The 21,815-nt window shown below is 46.9% G+C and overlaps 1 protein-coding gene, 1 non-coding gene and 1 pseudogene across 4 annotated transcripts; all 3 read left to right on the forward strand.

Annotated features, from left to right (window-relative positions):
- The first annotated feature begins 1,089 nt into the window (after positions 1-1,089).
- On the forward strand, positions 1,090-1,193 carry LOC112208858 (small nucleolar RNA U13). The gene has a single exon (XR_002943410.1). It is a non-coding gene; the product is annotated as a small nucleolar RNA U13 (small nucleolar RNA).
- An 8,351-nt stretch (positions 1,194-9,544) lies between these two features.
- On the forward strand, positions 9,545-9,642 carry LOC112208861 (small nucleolar RNA U13; annotated as a pseudogene).
- Positions 9,643-10,114: 472 nt separating this feature from the next.
- On the forward strand, positions 10,115-21,694 carry VHL (von Hippel-Lindau tumor suppressor). 3 transcript variants are annotated; one of them, XR_010155113.1, is made up of 4 exons: positions 10,152-10,589; positions 11,162-11,420; positions 14,919-15,041; positions 17,895-21,694. XR_010155113.1 is itself a non-coding variant. In XM_016940447.4 (3 exons), the coding sequence occupies exons 1-3, from the start codon at positions 10,250-10,252 to the stop codon at positions 18,071-18,073; spliced, it is 642 nt and encodes a 213-aa protein (XP_016795936.1). In that variant the 5' UTR covers positions 10,130-10,249; the 3' UTR covers positions 18,074-21,694. The 3 variants fall into 3 exon arrangements, 2 of the variants coding, with proteins under 2 accessions (XP_016795937.1, XP_016795936.1); XM_016940447.4 differs by lacking the exon at positions 11,162-11,420 and having other exon boundaries at positions 10,130-10,589; XM_016940448.4 differs by lacking the exons at positions 11,162-11,420; positions 14,919-15,041 and having other exon boundaries at positions 10,115-10,589.
- Positions 21,695-21,815: the final 121 nt, after the last annotated feature.

The following is a 21,815-nucleotide window of genomic DNA, read 5'->3' on the forward strand; positions in this document are numbered from 1 at the left end:
GAGCCCAGGAGTTTTGAGGACAAACTGGGCAACCCAGAGAGACCGCCACCACAAAAAATAAACAAAATTAGGCGGGTGTGGTGGTGCATGCCTGTAGTCCCAGTTACTCATGGGGCTCAGGTGGGAGGATCACCTAGGCCCAGGAGGTCATGGCTGTAGTGAGCCAAGATCACACCACTGAACTTCAGCCTGGGTGACAGAGCAAGACCCTGTCTCAATAAATGAATAAATGAAATGAAACGTTTCAATTCAATAAATGATAAATGCTTCAGTGTGGCTTTCACAAACATTTTGCCTAAGAAGTTGTTTATTAGCGTTAAATACATTGTATGTCTATTATGTGTGAGGCACTGGAGATAAAATGAGAAACAGACAGTTTCTACTCTTATGGAGCTTATAGTATAGTCATTTATTCACTGCATGTTCTCAAAGCAAAAGACACTAGAATGACATTTGCAGAAAAACCTCAGGAAAACACAACATACACAAAGGAGCAATGCGGTATCAACTTCACTGCATGATAAAGATACCATAGGCCAAAATTGTACTGTACATGGAAATGATGTTTGGGTTTTTGTTGCTGTTGCTATTTTTGTTTGTTTACCATTGTAAAAGTAATATATCACCACATATACATTATGGACATACACATGCATTTGAAAAGCATTAACAATTGGCCTGAATAAATATATAAAGAACTATTAAAACTCAGCAGTAAGAAAACAGCTAAATAAATGGACGAAATATTTGAACTGACACATTGAAGACAAAAAACAGGCTGGGCCTGGTGGCTCACACCTGTAATCCCAGCACTTTGGGAAGCCAAGGCGGGTGGATCACCTGAGTTCAGGAGTTCGACATCAGCCTGGCCAACATGGCTAAACTCCGTCTCTACTAAAAATATAAAACTAGGCCAGTTGTGGTGGTGCACATCTATAGTCCCAGCTACTCAGGAGGCTGAGGCAGGAAAATCACTTGAACCTGGGAGGCGGAGGTTGCGCCACTACTCTCCAGCCTGGGCGACAGAGTGAGAGTCCGTCTCAAAAAAAAAAACAAAACAAAACAAGAATGGCAAACAAAATACAACAGAGTTTTTCATAGTTCATAAGCATGATGAGTGGGTTTTCATGTTCATGTGTGAGGTGTGCCTCCCTCAAACCTTGTTATGATGTCAACACATTGCCCATCTGATGTGAGAAGAAGTAAAAAAACAGTGAAAAGGCAGTTTACAGAATGGGAGAAAACATTTGCAAATCATACATCCAATAAGGAGTTAATATTCAAAATATATAAGGACCTCAATAGCAAGGAAACGATTTTAAAATGGGCAAAGGACCTAAGTAGGCATTTCTCAACAGAAGACATTAAATGGCCAAAAGATAAGTGTTGGTGAGGACGTGGAGAAAACAGAACCCTCCCAGGTTCTTGATGGGAATGTATATTAGTACAGCCATTATGGAAAACAGTTTGGAGTTTCCTGGAAAAACTAAAAATGGAATTACCATGTGATCCAACAATCTCACTTCTGGGTATATATACATAGGAAATGAAAATCAGTATTTTGAAGAGATATCTGCACTCCCATGTTCACTGCAGCACTATTCACAATAGCCACACTATGGAATCAAGTGTCCATTGCCAGACGAATGGATAAAGAAAATGTGCGCCGGGTGCGGTGGCTCCTGCCTGTAATCCCAGCACATTGGGAGGCCAAGACGGGCAGATCACTTGAGATCAGGAATTTGAGACCAGCCTGGCCAACATGGCAAAACCCCATCTCTACTAAAAATACAAAATTAGCCGGGCGCAGTGGTGGGCGCCTGTAATCCCAGTTACTCTGGAGGCTGAGGCAGGAGAATCGCTTGAACCCAGGAGGCGGAGGTTGCAGTGAGCTGAGATCATGTCACTGCACTCCTCTTGGGCAACAAGAGTGAAACTCCGTCTCAAAAAAAAAAAAAAAAAGAAAGAAAAAAAAGAGAAGATAAATACCGCATGTTCTCACTTATATGTGGAATTTTTTTTTTTTTTTTGAGACAGAGTCTCACTCTATCGCCCAGGCTGAAGTGCAGTGGCGTGATCTCAGCTCACCGCCACCTCTGCTGCCTGGGTTCAAGCGATTCTTCTGCCTCAGCCTCCTGAGTAGCTGGGATTACAGGCGCCTGCCACAGCGCCTGGCTAATTTTTGTATTTTTAGTAGAGACGGGGTTCCACCATCTTGGCCAGGCTGGTCTTGAACTCCTGACCTCGTGATCCACCCGCCTCAGCCTCCCAAAGTGCTGGGATTACAGGTGTGAGCCACCACACCCGGCCGGAATCTTTAAAATAAATTGGCCGGGTGCGGTGGCTCACGCCTGTAATCCCAGCACTTTGGGAGGCCGAGGCAGGCAGATTACCTCAGGTCAGGAGTTCAAGACCAGCCTGACCAACATGAAGAAACCCTGTCTCTAATAAAAACACAAAATTAGCCAGGCGTGGTGGCGCAAGACTATAATCCCAGCTACTCGGGAGGCTGAGGCAGGAGAATCGCCTAAACCCGGGAGGCGGAGGTTGTGGTGAGCCGAGATTGCACCATTGCACTCCAGCCTGGGCAAAAAGAGCGAAACTCCGTCTCAATCAATTAATCGATCAATAAAATACGTTGAACTCACAAAAGCAGGCAGTACAATGGTGGTTGCCAGGGCCAGGGGAGTTGAGATGAAACAGGGAGATATTGGTCAAAGGATACGAGTCACCCTTTTGGTTGGGAGGAATATATTCTGGACATATGTTATACAGCATGATGACTATAGTTAATAAATAATGTATATTTGAAAATTGTTAAGAGTGTAGTTTTTTTTTTTTTTCTAAGACAGGGTCTTGCTCTGTCACCCAGGCTGGAGTGCAGTGGTGCGATCTCGACTCACTGCAACCTCTGCCTCCTGGGTGACAGAGCAGGAGCACCGTCATCTTGGACAAACACCACCACTTTAAGTTCCAGCTCCCTTTCTAGCCTCATACATTTCAAGGAAATCACTTCTTTTCTAACCACAAGCAGCCAGAAAGAGCAGACAGTAAAACACAGATAAGACAGCTTGGGCACAGAGGGAAGTAGGGGGAAAGTCTACTTTCCCCCTACTTGGGTAACTGGGTAACTGCCAAACTTGGGTAACTGCCAAACTTCACCCTCATACAATGTGCCCCAGTAAAACAGTGGGCCTTAATAGGCACATTTCTTTCCCTCAGGTGCACTAAGATAGGGAAGCTAAAAGCAGACTCAGGGGATATGCCTGCAGCTGCAGAAAGATGTACGGGAACAGACAAACAACTCTCCCGCCCAGGTAAGCACAACGAAGAGACACAGAAGCAGTCGAAGCCTCTGATAAACTCTCCCACCCTGAATCCTTAAAAACTCTAAGATTGTGCAGCTTCTGACCTAACTTGGTCAGAAATCCCTCCCAGGTTTGAAATAAACCTGTTGACTGTCAACCCACCCTTCATGTTTCTCTCCTTTTTCTTTAATTCTGACACTGGTTTCAAGCGATTCTCCTGCCTCAGCCCCCCGCGTAGCTGGGACTACAAGCACCCACCACCATGCCTGGCTAATTTTTGTATTTTTAGTAGAGACAGGGTTTCACCATGTTGGCCAAGCTGGTCTCGAACTCCAGACCTCAGATGATCTGCCCACCTTGGCCTCCCAAAGTGCTGGGCTTACAGGCATGAGCCATCGTGCCCAGCCAAAAGAGTAGATCTTAAATGTTCTCACCACAAAAAAACTGAAGTGATAAATACATTAGCTTTATTTTTTTAATTTTTAATTATTTTACAAAATAGAGATAGGGTCTCACTGTGTTGCCCAGGCTGGTCCTGAACTCTGGGCTCAAGCAATCCTCCCACCTGGGTCTCCCAAAGTGCTGGGATTAACAGACGTGAGCCACTGCACTTGGCCAGCTTGATTATTTTTTAATGGCAAACAAGCTCATGAAAAGATGCTCAACATTGTTAGTCACTAGAGAAGTGTGTCCAGAATTGGTGGGTTCTTGGTCTCACTGACTTCAAGAATGAAGCCGCAGACCCTTGCGGTGAGTGTTACAGTTCTCAAAGATGGCGTGTCCAGAGTTTGTTCCTTCTGATGTTCGGATGCGTTCAGAGTTTGTTCCTTCTGGTGGCTGCGTGGTCTTGCTGGCTCAGGAGAGAAACTGCAGACCACGGCGAGTATTACAGCTTTTAAAGCACTGCGTCTAGAGTTGTTGGTTCCTCCCAGTGGGTTCGTGGTCTCGCTGGCTTCAGCAGACCTTCATGGTGAGTGTTACAGCTACAGCTCACAAAGGCAATGCGAACCCAAAGAGTGAGCAATATCAAGATTTACTGCAACGACTGAAAGAACAAACCTTTCATAACGTACAAATGGCCCCAACCAGGTTGCCACTGCCGGCTCAGGCAGCCTGCTTTTATTCTCTTACCTGGCCCCACCCACATCCTGCTGATTGGTCCATTTTACAGAGAGCCGATTGGTCCATTTTACAGAGAGCTGATTGGTCCATTTTGACAGGGTGCTGATTGGTGTGTTTACAATCCCTGAGCTAAACACAAAGGTTCTCCAAGTCCCCACCAGAGTAGCTAGATACAGAGTGTCAATTGGTGCATTCACAAACCCTGAGCTAGACACAGGGTGCTGATTGGTGTGTTTACAAACCTTGAGCTAGATACAGAGTGCCGATTGGTGTATTTACAATCCCTTACCTAGACATAAAGGTTCTCCAAGTCCCCACCAGACTTAGAAGCCCAGCTGGCTTCACCCAGTGGATCCTGCACCGGGGCGCAGGTGGAGCTGCCTGCCAGTCCTGCGCCCTGCACCTGCACTCCTCAGCCCTCGGGTGGTTGATGGGACTGGGCGCAGTGGAGCAAGGGGTGGCGCTCGTCGGGGAGGCTCGGGTGGCACAGGAGCCCACGGAAGAGGGGGGAGGCTCAGGCATGGCGGGCTGCAGCTCCTGAGCCCTGCCCGGCTGGGAGGCAGCTAAGGCCCTGCGAGAAATTGAGCACAGCAGCTGCTGGCCCAGGTGATAAGCCCCTCACTGCCCTGGGCTTGCGGGCCGGCTGAGCCCACGCCCACCCGGAACTTGTGCTAGCCCACAAGCGCCGCGGCAGCCCTGGTTCCCACCCGCACCTCTCCCTCCACACCTCCCTGCAAGCTGAGGGAGCCGGCTCTGGCCTTGGCCAGCCCAGAAAGGGGCTCCCACAGTGCAGCCGCGTGCTGGACGGCTCCTCAAGCGTGGCCAGAGTGGTGGCCAAGGCCAAGGAGGCGCCGAGAGTGAGCGAGGGCCGCGAGGGCTGCTAGCACGTTGTCACCTCTCAGAAGTACAAATTAAACGTCAATAAGATACCACTATACATCAATTAGAATGGCTAAAATTTTTTTATTTTTAAAGAACAAAACCCCAGGCCAGGCACGGTGGCTCACGCTTGTAATCCCAGCACTTTGGGAGGCCGAGGTGGGCGGATCACGAGGTCAGGAGATCGAGACCATCCTGGCTAACACGGTGAAACCCTGTCTCCACTAAAAATACGAAAAGTTAGCTGGGCGTGGTGGCGGGCGCCTGTAGTCCCAGCTACTTGGGAGGCTGAGGCAGGAGAATGACATGAACCCCGGAGGTGGAGGTTGCAGTGAGCCGAGATTGTGCCACTGTACTCTAGCCTGGGCAGCAGAGCGAGACTCTGTCTCAAAAAAAAGAACAAAACCTCAAATCTGATAATACCAACTGTAGACAAGAATGTGGAGCAACTGGAACAGTCATACATTGCTGGTGAGAATGCAAAATGATACAACTGCTCTGGGGAAACAGGTTAGCAATTTCTCATGAAGTTAAACATGTACTTAGCGTTTGACCTAGCAATCTCCTAGGTGATTCTCACCCAAGAGAAACAAAACTTATGTTTGCAAGAAACCTGTACACTAATGTATATAGCAACTTTATAATTGCTAAAAACTGGAAACAAACCAATATCTTGCAGTTGGTAAGTAGATAGTATGGAATACCCTTGGCAATAAAAATGAGTAAGTTGTTATATACTACAACTTGGATGAATCTCAAATGCATTATGCTAAGTGAAAAAAAGCCAAACTCATAAGGCTACATATGATACGATTTTGTTGTGTGACATTCTGGAAAGGCAAAACTATAGAGACACAAGACAGACAGACCAGTGGTTGCTGGGGATTAACAGTGGAAGCAGGGTTTGACCATGAAGGAGTTTTGGGGGTGACAAGATACTCTGGTTTTTTTTTTTTTTTTGAGACAGAGTCTCGCTTTGTCGCCCAGGCTGGAGTGCAGTGGCACGATCTCAGCTCATTGCAAAAACTGGAAACGAAGTAAATATGGCAACATGCTAATTACATGTTGTGACATTATCAGTATTTGCTTTATTATTGTACTTGTATATTTGAATTGGTCGACATAAAAAAAGGCAAAATATATCCCCCTTAGAGAAAATTTGGAAAAGACAGAAAAGGAGATAGAAAAAGTCACCAGTTGTCTTTATTTATTTATTGAAACGGAGTCTCGCTCTGTTGCCCAGGCTGGAGTCCGGTGGCGCCATCTCCGCTTACTGCAAGCTCTGCCTCTTGGGTTCATGCCATTCTCCCGCCTCAGCCTCCCGAGTAGCTGGGACTACAGGCGCCCACCACCATGCCCGGCTAATTTTGTTTTTGTATTTTTAGTGGAGACGGGGTTTCACTGGGTTAGCCAGGATGGTCTTGATCTCTTGACCTCGTGATCCGCCTGCTTTGGCCTCACAAAGTGCTGGGATTACAGGCGTGAGCCACTGCGCCCGGCCCACCGGTTGTCTTTAGACATTGTATTTTTTATTCTTTTCTACATGTCTTTTTGCCTAATGAAAAGTGTACTGTAAGAAAAATTTTGCCTGTGTATTCTAAACTTGTTTCCTTTGCAACTTTTTCTTTTCTTTTTTCTTTTTTGAGACAGAGTCTCTCTCTGTTACCCAGGCTAAAGTGCAGTGTCGCGATCCCAGTTCACTGCAGCCTTGACCTTCCTGAGCTCAGGTGATCCTCCAGCCTCAGCCTCCTGAGCAGCTGGGACTACAGGTGCACCCACGCCCGGCTAATTTTTTGTATTTTTTATAGAGACAGGGTTTCATCATGTCGCCCAGCCTAGTGTCGAGCTCCTCAGCTCAAGTTATCCGCCCACCTCGGCCTCCCAAAGTGCCGGGATTACAGGCATAAGCCACCGTGCTTGGCCACCCCTTCCTCTTAAATGATCTTTGAAACATTATTTGCAATCTCAAAGCCTGCATTTATCTAAACAACTGTTTCCATTTTAGGGATGTAGGCATTTCTGTAATATTAAACTGTTATATTTCACCTCGCTAGCATGGGAGTACAACTGAGGGGATGTTTGCATGAATCTTGTGAATTATGATGGCTCTAAGCCATTGTAATTTGATTAACAGAAGTCCTACTTTAGGGTTTACTTTATTTTTATTATTTATTTATTTTTTGAGATGGAGTCTCACTCTGTTGCCCAGGCTGGAGTGCAGTGGTGCTGTCTGGGCTCACTGCAACCTCTGCCTCTGGGGTTTAAGTGATTCTCCTGCCTCAGCCTCCTGAGTAGCTGGGATTACAGGCGCAGGCCACCATGCTGGCTAATTTTTTGTATTTTTAGTAGAGATGGGATTTCACCATGTCGGCCAGGCTGGTCACAAACTCCTGACCTCAAGTGATCTGCTCACCTTGGCCTCCCAAAGTGCTGGGATTACAGGCGTGAGCCACTGCGTCTGGCCTACTTTGGGATTTTTCTCTACAGTGTTTTCATGTTGTTAATGTAGCTGGGGGTCCAGCATCACTGCTGGTCACTTAATCCTGCTGGAGGCCACCAGGATACACCATCTCTGTGTAGTGAGCTGTCAAGGAGAGCCCTAGGCAAAATTACTTAGGTTCATGGTGTCAGTGCTTTTGTGGAGATGTCCAACTCCTGAGGTTCACGCGTACTGTCATTTTCTCCTAAGGCCTCAGGTGATGAGCCTCTCTGATCCACCATTTTGACTACCCTTTTCACATTTTTTTTTTCTGAGACAGAGTCTGGCTCTGTTGCCCAGGCTGGAGTGCAGTGGCATGATCACGGCTTACTGCAGCCTCAACCTCCCAGGCTCAAGTGATCCTCCTGCTTCAGCCTCCTGAGTAGCTGGGACTACAGGTGCACGCCACTATGCCTGGCTAATTCTTTCATTTTTTATAGAGACAGGACCTCACTATGTCGCCCAGGCTGGTTCCAACTCCTGAACTCAAGTGATCCACCTACCTCGGGCTCCCAAAATCTCGGGATTACAGGCGTATAGTGCTAAGCCTTCACATTCTTATATACCCTTCTGTTTCCTTAGCTGTGAAATGGAGATAATGACATAGCCTTAATTCATGTGGGATGCTTAGCACAGTGTCTGGCACTTGATAGATTTTTTTCTTTCTACTTGAAATTTATTTTTGAGCTGGGCACGGTGGCTCACACCTGTAATCCCAGCACTTGGGAAAACCAAGGCAGGCAGATTACCTGAGGTGAGGAGTTCAAGACCAGCCTGGCAAACATGGTGAAACCCCGTCTCTACTAAAAGTACAAAAATTACCCGGGTGTGGTGGCACACACCTGTAATCCCAGCTACTCCAGAGGTTGAGGCATGATAATCACTTGAACTCGGCAGACGGAGGTTGCAGTGAGCTGAGACTGAGCCACTGCACTCCAGCCTGGGTGATAAAGCGAGACTGTCTAAAGAAAAATTATTTTTAACTAATATAAAACTCTCTGAACCCTTCCTTTTCTGAGCCTCTTCTCCACTTGAGTCCATCCCACATCATTGAACATTTAATTACACAGAATTGTGTACCATCTTCCTTGACCCCCAGATCTTTAGCCTTCTATAGTACCCTGTCTCTTTTTGTCGTACTAGTCACAGTTGCACTTTTTTTTTTTTTTTTTGAGACAGAGTCTCACTCTGTCACCCAGGCTGGAGTGCAGTAGCACAATCTCAGCTCACTGCAACCTCCGCCTCCTGGGTTCAAGCAATTCTCCTGCCTCAGCCTCCTAAGTAGCTGGGATTACATGCGCGCAGCACCACGCCAGGCTAATTTTTGTATTTTTAGTAGAGACGAGGTTTCACCATGTTGTCAGGCTGGTCTAGAACTCCTGACCTTGTAATCAGCCCACTTCGGCCTCCCAAAGTACTGGGATTACAGAAATGAGCCACTGCACCCGGCCATAGTTGCTATTTTATTTGTGTGATTGATTACCGTATGACGCTTTCATTGAAGTGCAGTGAAGGCAGGAAACATGACCGGTTTTTACAATATTTTCAACACTTATCACCATAGGTGGTACATAGTAGGGCCTTAATAAATATTTGTAAAATGAACAAAGTTAATGAGTGTTTATGTTTGTAGTTTTAATTGCCCTAAAGTAAATATCTGATTTTCCAATTTCCACCAGAGTGCTCTGCACATAGTAGGTCTAATTATTTTTCCCTCTTTACTAATCACCCATGCCTTGTAAGAATTCAGTTAGTTGACTTTTTGTACTTTATAAGCGTGATGATTGGGTGTTCCCGTGTGAGATGCGCCACCCTCGAACCTTGTTACGACGTCGGCACATTGCGCGTCTGACATGAAGAAAAAAAAATTCAGTTAGTCCACCAGGCACAGTGGCTAAGGCCTGTAATCCCTGCACTTTGAGAGGCCAAGGCGGGAGGATCACTTGAACCCAGGAGTTCGAGACCAGCCTAGGCAACATAGCGAGACTCCGTTTCAAACAACAAATAAAGATAATTAGTCGGGCACGGTGGTGCGCGCCTGCAGTACCAACTACTCGGGAGGCTGAGGCGAGACGATCGCTTGAGCCAGGGAGGTCAAGGCTGCAGTGAGCCAAGCTCGCGCCACTGCACTCCAGCCCGGGCGACAGAGTGGGACCCTGTCTCAAAAAAAAAAAAAAAAAAAAACAACCAAACCTTAGAGGGGTGAAAAAAAATTTTATAGTGGAAATCCAGTAACGAGTTGGCCTAGCCTCGCCTCCGTTACAACGGCCCCTGGTGCTGGAGGATCCTTTTGCGCACGCGCACAGCCTCCGGCCGGCTATTTCCGCGAGCGCGTTCCATCCTCTACCGAGCGCGCGCGAAGACTACGGAGGTCGACTCGGGAGCGCGCACGCAGCTCCGCCCCGCGTCCGACCCGCGGATCCCGCGGCGTCCGGCCCGGGTGGTCTGGACCGCGGAGGGAATGCCCCGGAGGGCGGAGAACTGGGACGAGGCCGAGGTAGGCGCGGAGGAGGCAGGCGTCGAAGAGTACGGCCCTGAAGAAGACGGCGGGGAGGAGTCGGGCGCCGAGGAGTCCGGCCCGGAAGAGTCCGGCCCGGAGGAACTGGGCGCCGAGGAGGAGATGGAGGCCGGGCGGCCGCGGCCCGTGCTGCGCTCGGTGAACTCGCGCGAGCCCTCCCAGGTCATCTTCTGCAACCGCAGTCCGCGCGTCGTGCTGCCCGTATGGCTCAACTTCGACGGCGAGCCGCAGCCCTACCCAACGCTGCCGCCTGGCACGGGCCGCCGCATCCACAGCTACCGAGGTAGGGGCTCGGCGCTTAGGCCCGACCCAGCAGGGACGATAGCACGGTCTGAAGCCCCTCTACCGCCCCGGGGTCCGTTTTGCAGACGGGGAACTGAGGCCCCTTGAGGCAGGACACATCCAGGGTGACGCTGCTCGCAAGCGTCAGAGCATTCTTTTTTTTTTTTTTTTTCTGAGACGGAGTCTCGCTCTGTCGCCCAGGCTGGAGTGCAGTGGCGCGATCTCGACTCACTGCAGCCTCCGCCTCCCGGGTTCAAGTGATTCTCCTGCCTCAGCCTCCTGAGTAGCTGGGATTACAGGCGTGCGCCACCGCGCCCGGCTGATTTTTATATTTTTAGTAGAGACAGGGTTTCACCATGTTGGTCAGGCTGGTCTCGAACTACTGACCTCGTGATCCGCCCGCCTCGGCCTCCCAAAGTGCTGGGCTTATGGGCATGAGCCTCCGCGCCCGGCCCAGAGCATTCTTTATAAGGCCGAATAGTTTGCATTTGAAGGTGGCTCCCCCCAGTCCCCCACCCCACGTGTATTTTCCCCTAAAAGAAAAGCTGCATCCTTAACACCCCATCTGTTCAGTCCTGATGACTCCAGTGGGCCAGTTCTGCGTAGTCCCTGCCCTCATGGAGAACACATTCCTCCTGGGGAGACTGACAGATGCAAAGACAGGAACAAGCCAGGGTCATGTTGGCGCCGGAAGAGCCGACCATGTGTGGCATGGGAAATTGACCTACCTGCCTGCTGGGAGATGGAGGGGTTGCGGTTGTGTGGTTTCAGTTAAGGAACACTTCCCGGAGAAGGAAGAGAGCAGGATGGAGTAGGAAATAGCCAACCCTAGGTAAGAGGTTCTAGACATGCGTGCGTTGAGACCTGGAGTCTTGGGAGAGGACGCTTAAAAGGTGATTTTACCCCTAGGAATATGGGGGCATTGAAAATTTTTTTTTTTTTTTTTTTTTTTGAAACGGGAGTCTTGCTCTGCAAGCTGGAGTGCAGTGGCCCAAGCTAGAATGCAGTGGCGCGATTGCGGCTCATTGCAACATCTGCCGCCTGGGGTCAAGTGGTTCTCTTGCCTCAGCCTCCCGAGGAGCAGGGATTACAGGCGTGCGCCACCGCTCCTGGCTAATTTTTTTTTTAGTAAAGACGGGGGTTTCGTCATTTTGGCCAGGCTGGTCTCGAACTCCTGACCTCAGATGATCCACCCGCCTTGGCCTCCCAAAGTGCTGAGATTACAGGTGTAAGCCACTGCGCCCAGCCCTTTGAAAGTTTTTCAATATTTATGTATATATATTTTTGAGGTGGAGTCTGGATCTGTCGCCAGACTGGAGTGCTGTTGCACAATCTTGGCTCACTGCAATCTCCGACTCCCTGGTTCAAGCGATTCTCCTGCCTCAGCCTCCCAAGTAGCTGGGATTACAGGCGTGCACTACCACGCCCAGCTAATTTTTTCTATTCTTAGTAGAGACAGGGTTTCACCATGTTGGCCAGGATGGTCTCCATCTCCTGAGCTCGTGATCTGCCTGCTTCGGCCTCCCAAAGTGCTGGGATTACAGGCGTGCTGGGATTTCGGCCACAACGTCCGGCCGAAAGTTTTTAAGCAGGGACATGACATTGTCAGATTTATGTACTGAAAAGCTCACCCAGGTTGCCAAGTGGTTTGGAGGGGAAAGACTGCTGTCGAGGAAGCAGTTAGGTAGTTGTGAAAACCCAGGTGAGGAATAACTAGGCCTTACCTAAGGTGCAGGCAGTAATCTTGCCATGGCCTTTAAGCAGAGAAGTAGTCCTAGGTCACTTAATCTTTACAAAGGATTTTTGCAGGGATCCCAATAGATCTTTTCTTCCTTGAGGGTGGTGTACTTAATACACTTTTACACCAGACTTCTAATGTTAGATGAAGAACACAGTATTTCCAGGGATCAACATTTCTGTAGGCTCCTATTTTATATAGGAAATTGTATGAATTTTGTATTTTACTCCAAAATTTTTCTGTGCCCGATTTAATATAAAAATTTACTGAGCCTGGGTGCAGTGGCTCATGCCTATCATCTCAGCACTTTGGGAGGCTGAGGCAGGAGGATTTCTTGAGCCCAGGAGCTGGAGATCAGCCTGTGCAACATAGTGAGACCCTGTCTGTATTTAAAAAAAAAAAAAAAAAAAATTCTTGAAAAATTAGCAGGGCACATTCCTGCCTTTAGTCCCAGCTACCTGGGAAGCTGAGGCAGGAAGATCACCCGAGCCCAGGAGTTGGAGGCTACAGTGAACTATGATGGTGCCTCTGAATAGTTGCTGTACTCTAGTCTGGTAACACAGCAAGACCCTGTCTATCTTGTCTTTTTTTTTTTTTTTTTTTTTTTTTTTTTTGGAGACAGGATGTCCTGCTGTTGCCTGGGCTGGAGTGTGGAGGCTGGAGTTTGGTGGCATGATCACGGCTCATTGCACCCTTAACCCGGGCTCAAGCAGTCCTCCCAGAGCTTCAGCTTCCCAAAGTAGCTGGGACTATAGGCATGCTCCACTATGTCTGGCTAATTTCTTTTTTTATTTTTATTTTTAGTAGAGATGAGATCTTGCTATGTTGCCCAGGCTGAGACCTCATCTCTTTTTTATTTTTTTAAAATTTTTTATTATACTTTAAGTTCTAGGGTACATGTGCACAACGTGCAGGTTTGTTACATATGTATACATGTGCCATGTTGGTGTGCTGTACCCATAGAGACCTCGTCTTAAAAAAAGAAAATAAAATTACTTTTGAAGGTACTTAATGCACTGAATTGTACATTTAAAAATGGTTAAAATGGTAAATGTTTGAGGCAAGTAGATCCACCTGAGGTCAGGAGTTCAAGACCAGCCTGACCAATATGGTGGAACCCTGTCTCTACTAAAAATACAAAAGTTAGCTGCACGTGGTGGCATGCGCCTGGTTAGTCCCAGCTACTCGGGAGGCTGAGGCAGGAGAATTGCTTGAACCTGGGAGGCGGAGGTGGCAGTGAGCCAAGATCACACCACTACACTCCAGCCTGGGCAACAGAGCAAGACTCCGTCTCTAAATAAATAAATAAAATGGTAACTTTTATGTATATTTTACCAAAATTTAAAAAATTACCAGTTTACATTACTTAAAATTTCCCACCAAATCTGTAAGTAAATTTATGCCCCGAGAAACAAGTGCTATATTTATTCTGAGACAACCTCCTCCTTCCTTAAACAGAATCTTAGGGCTGGAGGATTGCTTCCTGCCCTCTTTTGTATGTGATGTATGCATTTTGAAAATTCTGGGCTGGGCGCAGTGGCTCACTCCTGTAATCCCAGCACTTTGGGAGGCCGAGGCAGGCGGATCACAAGATCAGGAGATTGAGACCATCCTGGCTAATACGGTGAAACCCTGTCTCTACTGAAAATAACAAAAAATTAGCCGGGCGTGGTGGCGGGCACCTGTGGTCCCAGCTATTTGGGAGGCTGAGGCAGGAGAATGGCATAAACCTGGGAGGCGGAGCTTGCAGTGAGCTGAGATCGTGCCACTGCACTCCAGCCTGGGCGACAGAGCGAGACTGCATCTCAAAAAAAAAAAAAGAAAATTCTGGTATAATTTACATACAGTAAAATGCACAGATCTTAGGGTTTGATGAGTTTTCTCTCGACATGTTTTTGCACTTACTTGTTTTTGAGAAGCACTGATTTGAGAAGTCAGTGGCTTTCTCTCTTTAGTTTGCAGGGTTTGCTGTGATTTGCAATCACGTACTTGACCTAGGCTTCCCTTTTCCACCATGGTAGCAGAAAGGGCATGGGATTTAGAGGTTCAAGTACGCGCTCTTTGCTTACTGTCTTATACCTTGAGCATGTCACTTCTCCTCTCAGACTTGTTTTCTCATCTGTAAATGGATCTGTTGTGAGGACTGACTGAGATAATGTTACTAGAAGGGCTTTGTGTAATATTTAAGCAGAGTGAGAGGTAAGCTTTTTGTGTAGGTCAGGGGAAATGGAGAAAATAGGTGCCCTGACTCAGACCAGTCTGGCTCTTTTTTTTTTTTTTTGGAGACGGAGTCTTGCTCTGTCGCCCAGGCTGGAGTGCAGTGGCGCGATCTCGGCTCACTGCAAGCTCCACCTCCTGGGTTCACACCATTCTCCTGCCTCAGCCTCCCGAGTAGCTGGGACTACAGGCGCTTGCCACCATGCCCGGCTAATTTTTTTGTATTTTTAGTAGAGACAAGGTTTCACCGCGGTCTCGATCTCCTGACCTCATGATCCGCCTGCCTCGGCCTCCCAAAGTGCTGGGATTACAGGTGTGGGCCACCGCGCCCGGCCACCAGTGTGGCTCTTTAACAACCTTTGCTTGTCCTGATAGGTCACCTTTGGCTCTTCAGAGATGCAGGGACACATGATGGGCTTCTGGTTAACCAAACTGAATTATTTGTGCCATCTCTCAATGTTGACGGACAGCCTATTTTTGCCAATATCACACTGCCAGGTACTGACGTTTTACTTTTTAAAAAGTTAAGGTTGTTTGTTGTAGTAAGTACAAGATAGGCCACTTGAAAAATTAAGCCCAGTTCTTAATTTTTGCCTGATGTCAGGCAAGGTATCCAATCTTTTTGTATCCTATTCTCCACCATAAATAAAATGGAAGTGATGTATTTGTATGTTATGTGTTAAAGGTGTTATGGTGTCTCAAAAGCACTTTGGGCTCTTAAGAGACAAGCGAAATTAAAGTATCATATCATAGGTTAGTTTTGTAGAATTGTAGAATTACGAATGCCTTTTGTTTCCCTGGCCAAATTGTGCCCTGGAGTTCCAGGAGAACAATGTGTAGAGCATGAGATATTTTGGCTTATTTGTTGTTGACTTCTAATTTTTTTTATTTTTTTGAGACAGAATCTCGCTGTGTTGGCTAGGCTGGAGTGCAGTGGCGCAATCTCGGCTCACTGCAACCTCCGCCTACTGGGTTCCAGCGATTCTCTTGTCTCAGCCTCCCGAGTAGCTGGGACTACAGGCGTGTGCCACCCACTCTGCTAATTTTTTGTATTTTTAGTAGAGACGGGGTTTCACCGTGTTAGCCAGGATGGTCTCCATCTCCTGACCTCATGATCTGCCCGCCTCCGCCTCCCAAAGTGCTGGGATTACAGGCATCAGCCACAGCACCTGGCCTATGTATTTTTAATTTAACACAATGAAGCTCACAGTGCCAATCAGAGGTGTTTTTTTTTTTTTTTAAGAGAGTCTCACAGTGTCATCCAGGCTGGAGTGCAGTGGTGCGATTTCAGCTCACTGCAACCTCTGCATCCTGGGTTCAAGTGATTCTCCTGCCTCAGCCTCCTGGGTAGCTGGGGTTATAGGTGCCTGTCACCACACCTGGCTAATTTTTGTATTTTTAGTAGAGATGAGATTTCCCAATGTTGGCCAGGCTGATCTTGAACTCCTGACCTCAGGTGATCCGCCCGCCTCAGCCTCCCAAAGTGCTGGGATTACAGGCATGAGCCACTGCGTCCAGCCTGTTTTTTTTTTTTTTTTTTAAATCATTGAAGATTGGTATAATACTTCACTATTTGTTTGAAGCTCAAATGATTTTATCAGGGTAAACCCTAATAAACTGATGTTCCTGTGGGTAAAAAAAAAACTCGCTAAAGACCAGCAGTGTGTGGTGGCTCCTGCCTGTAATCATGCCTGTAATTCCAGCACTTAGGGAGGCTATGGCGGGAGGGTCGCTTGAGACCAGGAGTTCTTGACCAGCCTGGACAACAAAGTGAGACCCCAGCTCCACAAAAAAAAATTTTTTTAATTACCTGGGCATCTTAGCATATGCCTGTGGTCACAGCTATTTGGGAGGCTGAGGTGGGAGGATCCCTTGAGCCCAGGAGTTTGAGGCTGCAGTGAGCCATGATCATACCACTGCACTCCAGCCCAGGTGACAGAGTGAGATCCTGTCTCAAAAAAAAGAAAAAAAAACTCACAAACCCCCCAAATACATGGGTTTCATAGGATTCAAACTACTATGTGTGTATAGATCCTGTTTTAAGGAAGTAGATATATAAAAATGAGCATTGCTGAGTTAAATTTGGTAAATTTCCCTTATAGAATACCCTCGAGTACGTTTCCAGTGAGTGTGAAATAGGAATTGGGATACCCAATTCAGCTGTACTAGATTTTCTAAGTACACATTGTTTTGGTTATGTGTTTTGTGACTACCACCCCAAAACTAATAACCACCTTTTTTTTTTTTTTTTTTTTTTTTTTGAGACAGAGTCTCACTGTGTCACCCAGGCTGGAGTGCAGTGGCGTGTGATCTTGGCTCACTGCAACCTCTGCCTCTTGGGTTCAAGCGATTCTCCTGCTTCAGCAGCTGGGACTACAGGTGTGCACCACCAAGCCTGGCTAATTTTTTGCATTTTAGTGGAGAGGGGGGTTTCACCATGTTGACCAGGCTGATCTTGAACTCTTGAGCTCAGGCAGTCTGCCTGCCTCAGCCTCCTAAAGTGCTAGGATTACAGGCGTGAGCCACCGCGCCCAGCCCACCATTTTATTTGTTCATAATTCTGTAGTCCAGGCTGGGCTCAGCTAGGCAGTTACTCTGCTGGTGGTAGTCGTTGGTGTGGCTGCCTTTTGCTGGCAGCTGGGGGCTGGGCCTGTCCCTCTTTTTTTTTTTTCTCTTTTCTTTTTTCTTTTTTTTCGAGATAGAGTCTCACTCTGTCACCCAGGTTGGAGTGCAGTGGCGTGATCTTAGCTCACTGCAACCTCTGCCTCCAGGGCTCAAATGATCCTCCCACCTCAGCCGCCCCAGTCGCTGGGACCACAGGCATGTGCCACCATGCCTGGCTAATTTTTTGTATATTTTGTAGAGACGGGGTTTCACCATGTTGCCAGGCTGGTCTCGAACTCCTGAGCTCAGGCGATCTACTCACGTTGGCCTCCCAAAGTATTGGGATGACAGGCATGAACCACCATGCCTGGCCAGGGCCTGTTCCTCTTTATGTGGTCTCTCTAGCAGGGTAGCTCAGGGCTTTCAAAAGTATAAAAGCAGAAGTCAACAGGCCTTTTTAAGGCTTCAGCCTAGAATTGCCAGTGTCGCTTCATCCACATTCAGTTAGTTAAAGCAATCACAAGCCCAGCCCATTTCAAGGCGAAATTACTGCAGAGGCATGAACACCATGAGGTGTCCATAGGGGGCCATCAGCATAACACACTGCCACATACATGTACTCACTTTTTTTCTTTAACCTAAAGTGAGATCCATCAGTAGTACAGGTAGTTGTTGGCAAAGCCTCTTGTTTGTTCCTTGTACTGAGACCCTAGCCTGCCACTGAGGATTTGGTTTTTGCCCTTCCAGTGTATACTCTGAAAGAGCGATGCCTCCAGGTTGTCCGGAGCCTAGTCAAGCCTGAGAATTACAGGAGACTGGACATCGTCAGGTCGCTCTACGAAGATCTGGAAGACCACCCAAATGTGCAGAAAGACCTGGAGCGGCTGACACAGGAGCGCATTGCACATCAACGGATGGGAGATTGAAGATTTCTGTTGAAACTTACACTGTTTCATCTCAGCTTTTGATGGTACTGATGAGTCTTGATCTAGATACAGGACTGGTTCCTTCCTCAGTTTCAAAGTGTCTCATTCTCAGAGTAAAATAGGCACCATTGCTTAAAAGAAAGTTAACTGACTTCACTAGGCATTGCGATGTTTAGGGGCAAACATCACAAAATGTAATTTAATGCCTGCCCATTAGAGAAGTATTTATCAGGAGAAGGTGGTGGCATTTTTGCTTCCTAGTAAGTCAGGACAGCTTGTATGTAAGGAGGTTTGTATAAGTAATTCAGTGGGAATTGCAGCATATCGTTTAATTTTAAGAAGGCATTGGCATCTGCTTTTAATGGATGTATAATACATCCGTTCTACATCCGTAGTGGTTGGTGACTTGTCTGCCTCCTGCTTTGGGAAGACTGAGGCATCCTTGAGGCAGGGACAAGTCTTTCTCCTCTTTGAGACCCCAGTGCCTGCACATCATGAGCCTTCAGTCAGGGTTTGTCAGAGGAACAAACCAGGGGACACTTTGTTAGAAAGTGCTTAGAGGTTCTGCCTCTATTTTTGTTGGGGGGTGGGAGAGGGGACCTTAAAATGTGTACAGTGAACAAATGTCTTAAAGGGAATCATTTTTGTAGGAAGCATTTTTTATAATTTTCTAAGTCGTGCACTTTCTCGGTCCACTCTTGTTGAAGTGCTGTTTTATTACTGTTTCTAAACTAGGATTGACATTCTACAGTTGTGATAATAGCATTTTTGTAACTTGCCATCCTCACAGAAAATAGGAGAAAATCTGCATGTTTGATTATAGTATTAATGGACAAATAAGTTTTTGCTAAATGTGAGTATTTCTGTTCCTTTTTGTAAATATGTGACATTCCTGATTGATCTGGGTTTTGTTGTTGTTTTGTTTTGTTTTGTTTTTTTGAGATGGAGTCTCACTCTTGTCACCCAGGCTGGAGTGCAGTGGCGCCATCTCGGCTCACTGCAACCTCTGCCTCCTGGGTTCACGTGATCCTCCTGAGTAGCTGGGATTACAGGCGCCTGCCACCACGCTGGCTAATTTTTGTACTTTTAGTAGAGACAGTGTTTCGCTATGTTGGCCAGGCTGGTTTCAAACTCCTGACCTCAGGTGATGCGCCCAGCTCAGCCTCCCAAAATGCTGGGATTACAGGTGTGTGGGCCACCGTGCCTGGCTGATTCAGCATTTTTTATCAGGCAGAACCAGGTGGCACTTCCACCTCCAGCCTCTGGTCCTACCAGTGGATTCATGGAGTAGCCTGGACTGTTTCATAGTTTTCTAAATGTACAAATTCTTATAGGCTAGACTTAAATTCATTAACTCAAATTCAATGCTTCTATCAGACTCAGTTTTTTGTAACTAATAGATTTTTTTTTCCATTTTTATTCTACTCCTTCCCTAATAGCTTTTTTAAAAATCTCCCCAGTAGAGAAACATTTGGAAAAGACAGAAAACTAAAAAGGAAGAAAAAAGATCCCTATTAGATACACTTCTTAAATACAATCACATTAACATTTTGAGCTATTTCCTTCCAGCCTTTTTAGGGCAGATTTTGGTTGGTTTTTACATAGTTGAGACTGTACTGTTTATACAGTTTTATACCCTTTTTCATTTAACTTTATAACTTAAATATTGCTCTATGTTAGTATAAGCTTTTCACAAGCATTAGTATAGTCTCCCTTTTATAATTAATGTTTGTGGGTATTTCTTGGCATGCATCTTTAATTCCTTATCCTAGCCTTTGGGGACAATTCCTGTGCTCAAAAATGAGAGTGATGGCTGGCACAGTGGCTCCCGCCTGTAATCCCAGTACTTTGGGAAGCCAAGGTAAGAGGATTGCTTGAGCCCAGAACTTCAAGATGAGCCTGGGCTCATAGTGAGAACCCATCTATACAAAAAATGTTTTAAAATTAGCATGGCGGCACACATCTGTAATCCTAGCTACTTGGCAGGCTGAGGTGAGAAGATCATTGGAGTTTAGGAATTGGAGGCTGCAGTGAGCCATGAGTATGCCACTGCACTCCAGCCTGGGGGACAGAGCAAGACCCTGCCTCAAAAAAAAAAAAAAAAAAAAAAAAAAAATCAGGCCAGGCATGGTGGCTCACGCCTGTAATCCCAGCACTTTGGGAGGTCGAGGTGGGCAGATCACCTGAGGTCAGGAGTTCGAGACCAGCCTGGCCAACATGGTGAAACCCCGTTTCTACTAAAAATACAAGAATTAGCTGGGTGTGGTGGCGCACGCCTGTAATCCCAGCTACTCAGGAGGCTGAGGCAGGAGAATCACTTGAACCCAGGAGGCGAAGGTTGCAGTGAGCTGATATCGCACCATTGTACTCCAGCCTGGGTGACAGAGCGATACTCTTGTCTCAAAAAAAAAAAAAAATTCAAATCACAGTGAAGTGAATGAGACACTCCACAGTTTTCCTTCTACTCCAAATTTCAACTGATTTTAGCTCCTCCTTTCAACATTCAACAAATAGTCTTTTTTTTTTTTTTTTTGAGGTGGAGTCTCGCTCTGTTGCCCAGGCTGGAGTGCAGTGGTGCGATCTCTGCTCACTACAAGCTCTGCCTCCCGAGTTCAAGTGTTTCTCCTGGCTCACCCTCCTGAGTAGCTGGGATTACAGGCACCTGCCACCATGCCTGGCTAATTTTGTGTTTTTAGTGGAGACGGGGTTTCACCATGTTGTCCAGGATGGTCTTGATCTCCTGACCTCGTGATCCACCCACCTCAGCCTCCCAAAGTGCTGGGATTACAGGTGTGAGCCACCGCGTCCAGCCGGCTTTATTTTTTTTTTTTAAGCTGTCTTTGTGTCAAAATGATAGTTCATGCTCCTCTTGTTAAAACATGCAGGCCGAGCATGGTGGCTCATGCCTGTAATCCCAGCATTTTGGGAGACCAAGGCGGATGAATCACCTGAGGTCAGGAGCTCAAGACCAGCCTGGCTAACATGGTGAAACCTCATCTCCACTTAAAATACAAAAATTGCCAGCCGCGGTGGCTCATGCCTGTAATCCCAGCACTTTGGGAGGCCTAGGCGGGTGGATCACGAGGTCAGGAAATCGAGACCATCCTGGCTAACACGGGTGAAACCCCGTCTCTATTAAAAAATAGAAAAAATTAGGCGGGCGTGGTGGTGAGCGCCTGTAGTCCCAGCTACTCGAGAGCCTGAGGCAGGAGAATGGCATGAACCTGGAAGGCGGAGCTTGCAGTGAGCTGAGATGGTGCCACTGCACTCTAACTTGGGCGACAGAGTGAGACACCGTCTCAAAAAAAAACAAAAAACAAAAATTATCCAGGCGTGGCGGTGGGCGCCTGTAATCCCAGCTACTCGGGAGGCTGAGGCAGGCGAATCTCTTGAACCCGGGAGGCGGAGGTTGCAGTGAGCCAAGATGACACCATTGCACTCCAGCTTGGGCAACAAGAGTGAAATTCCATCTCAAAAAGAAACCAAAAAAACAAACAAAAAAAAATGCCGTTTGAGTACTGTGTTTTTGGTGTTGTCCAAGGAAAATTAAAAACCTGTAGCATGAATAATGTTTGTTTTTCATTTCGAATCTTGTGAATGTATTAAATATATCGCTCTTAAGAGACGGTGAAGTTCCAATTTCAAGTTTTTTTTTTTTTTAAAGCTATTCTTTAATACATTAAATGGTGCTGAGTAAAGGAAATAGGCAGGGTGTGTTGTGTGGTGTTTTAACCAGGCACTT

This window comes from Pan troglodytes, chromosome 2, assembly GCF_028858775.2.
Source record: "Pan troglodytes isolate AG18354 chromosome 2, NHGRI_mPanTro3-v2.0_pri, whole genome shotgun sequence".
NCBI lineage: Eukaryota > Metazoa > Chordata > Mammalia > Primates > Hominidae > Pan > Pan troglodytes.

Excerpts from the sequence above, each read along its gene's own strand:
- VHL (XM_016940447.4), top strand. The coding sequence starts at position 10,250 with ATGCCCCGGAGGGCGGAGAACTGGGACGAGGCCGAGGTAGGCGCGGAG. Across the intron at positions 10,590-14,918 it reads CCGCATCCACAGCTACCGAG|GTCACCTTTGGCTCTTCAGA; the intron begins GTAGGGGCTCGG and ends TTGTCCTGATAG. Across the intron at positions 15,042-17,894 it reads TGCCAATATCACACTGCCAG|TGTATACTCTGAAAGAGCGA; the intron begins GTACTGACGTTT and ends TTGCCCTTCCAG.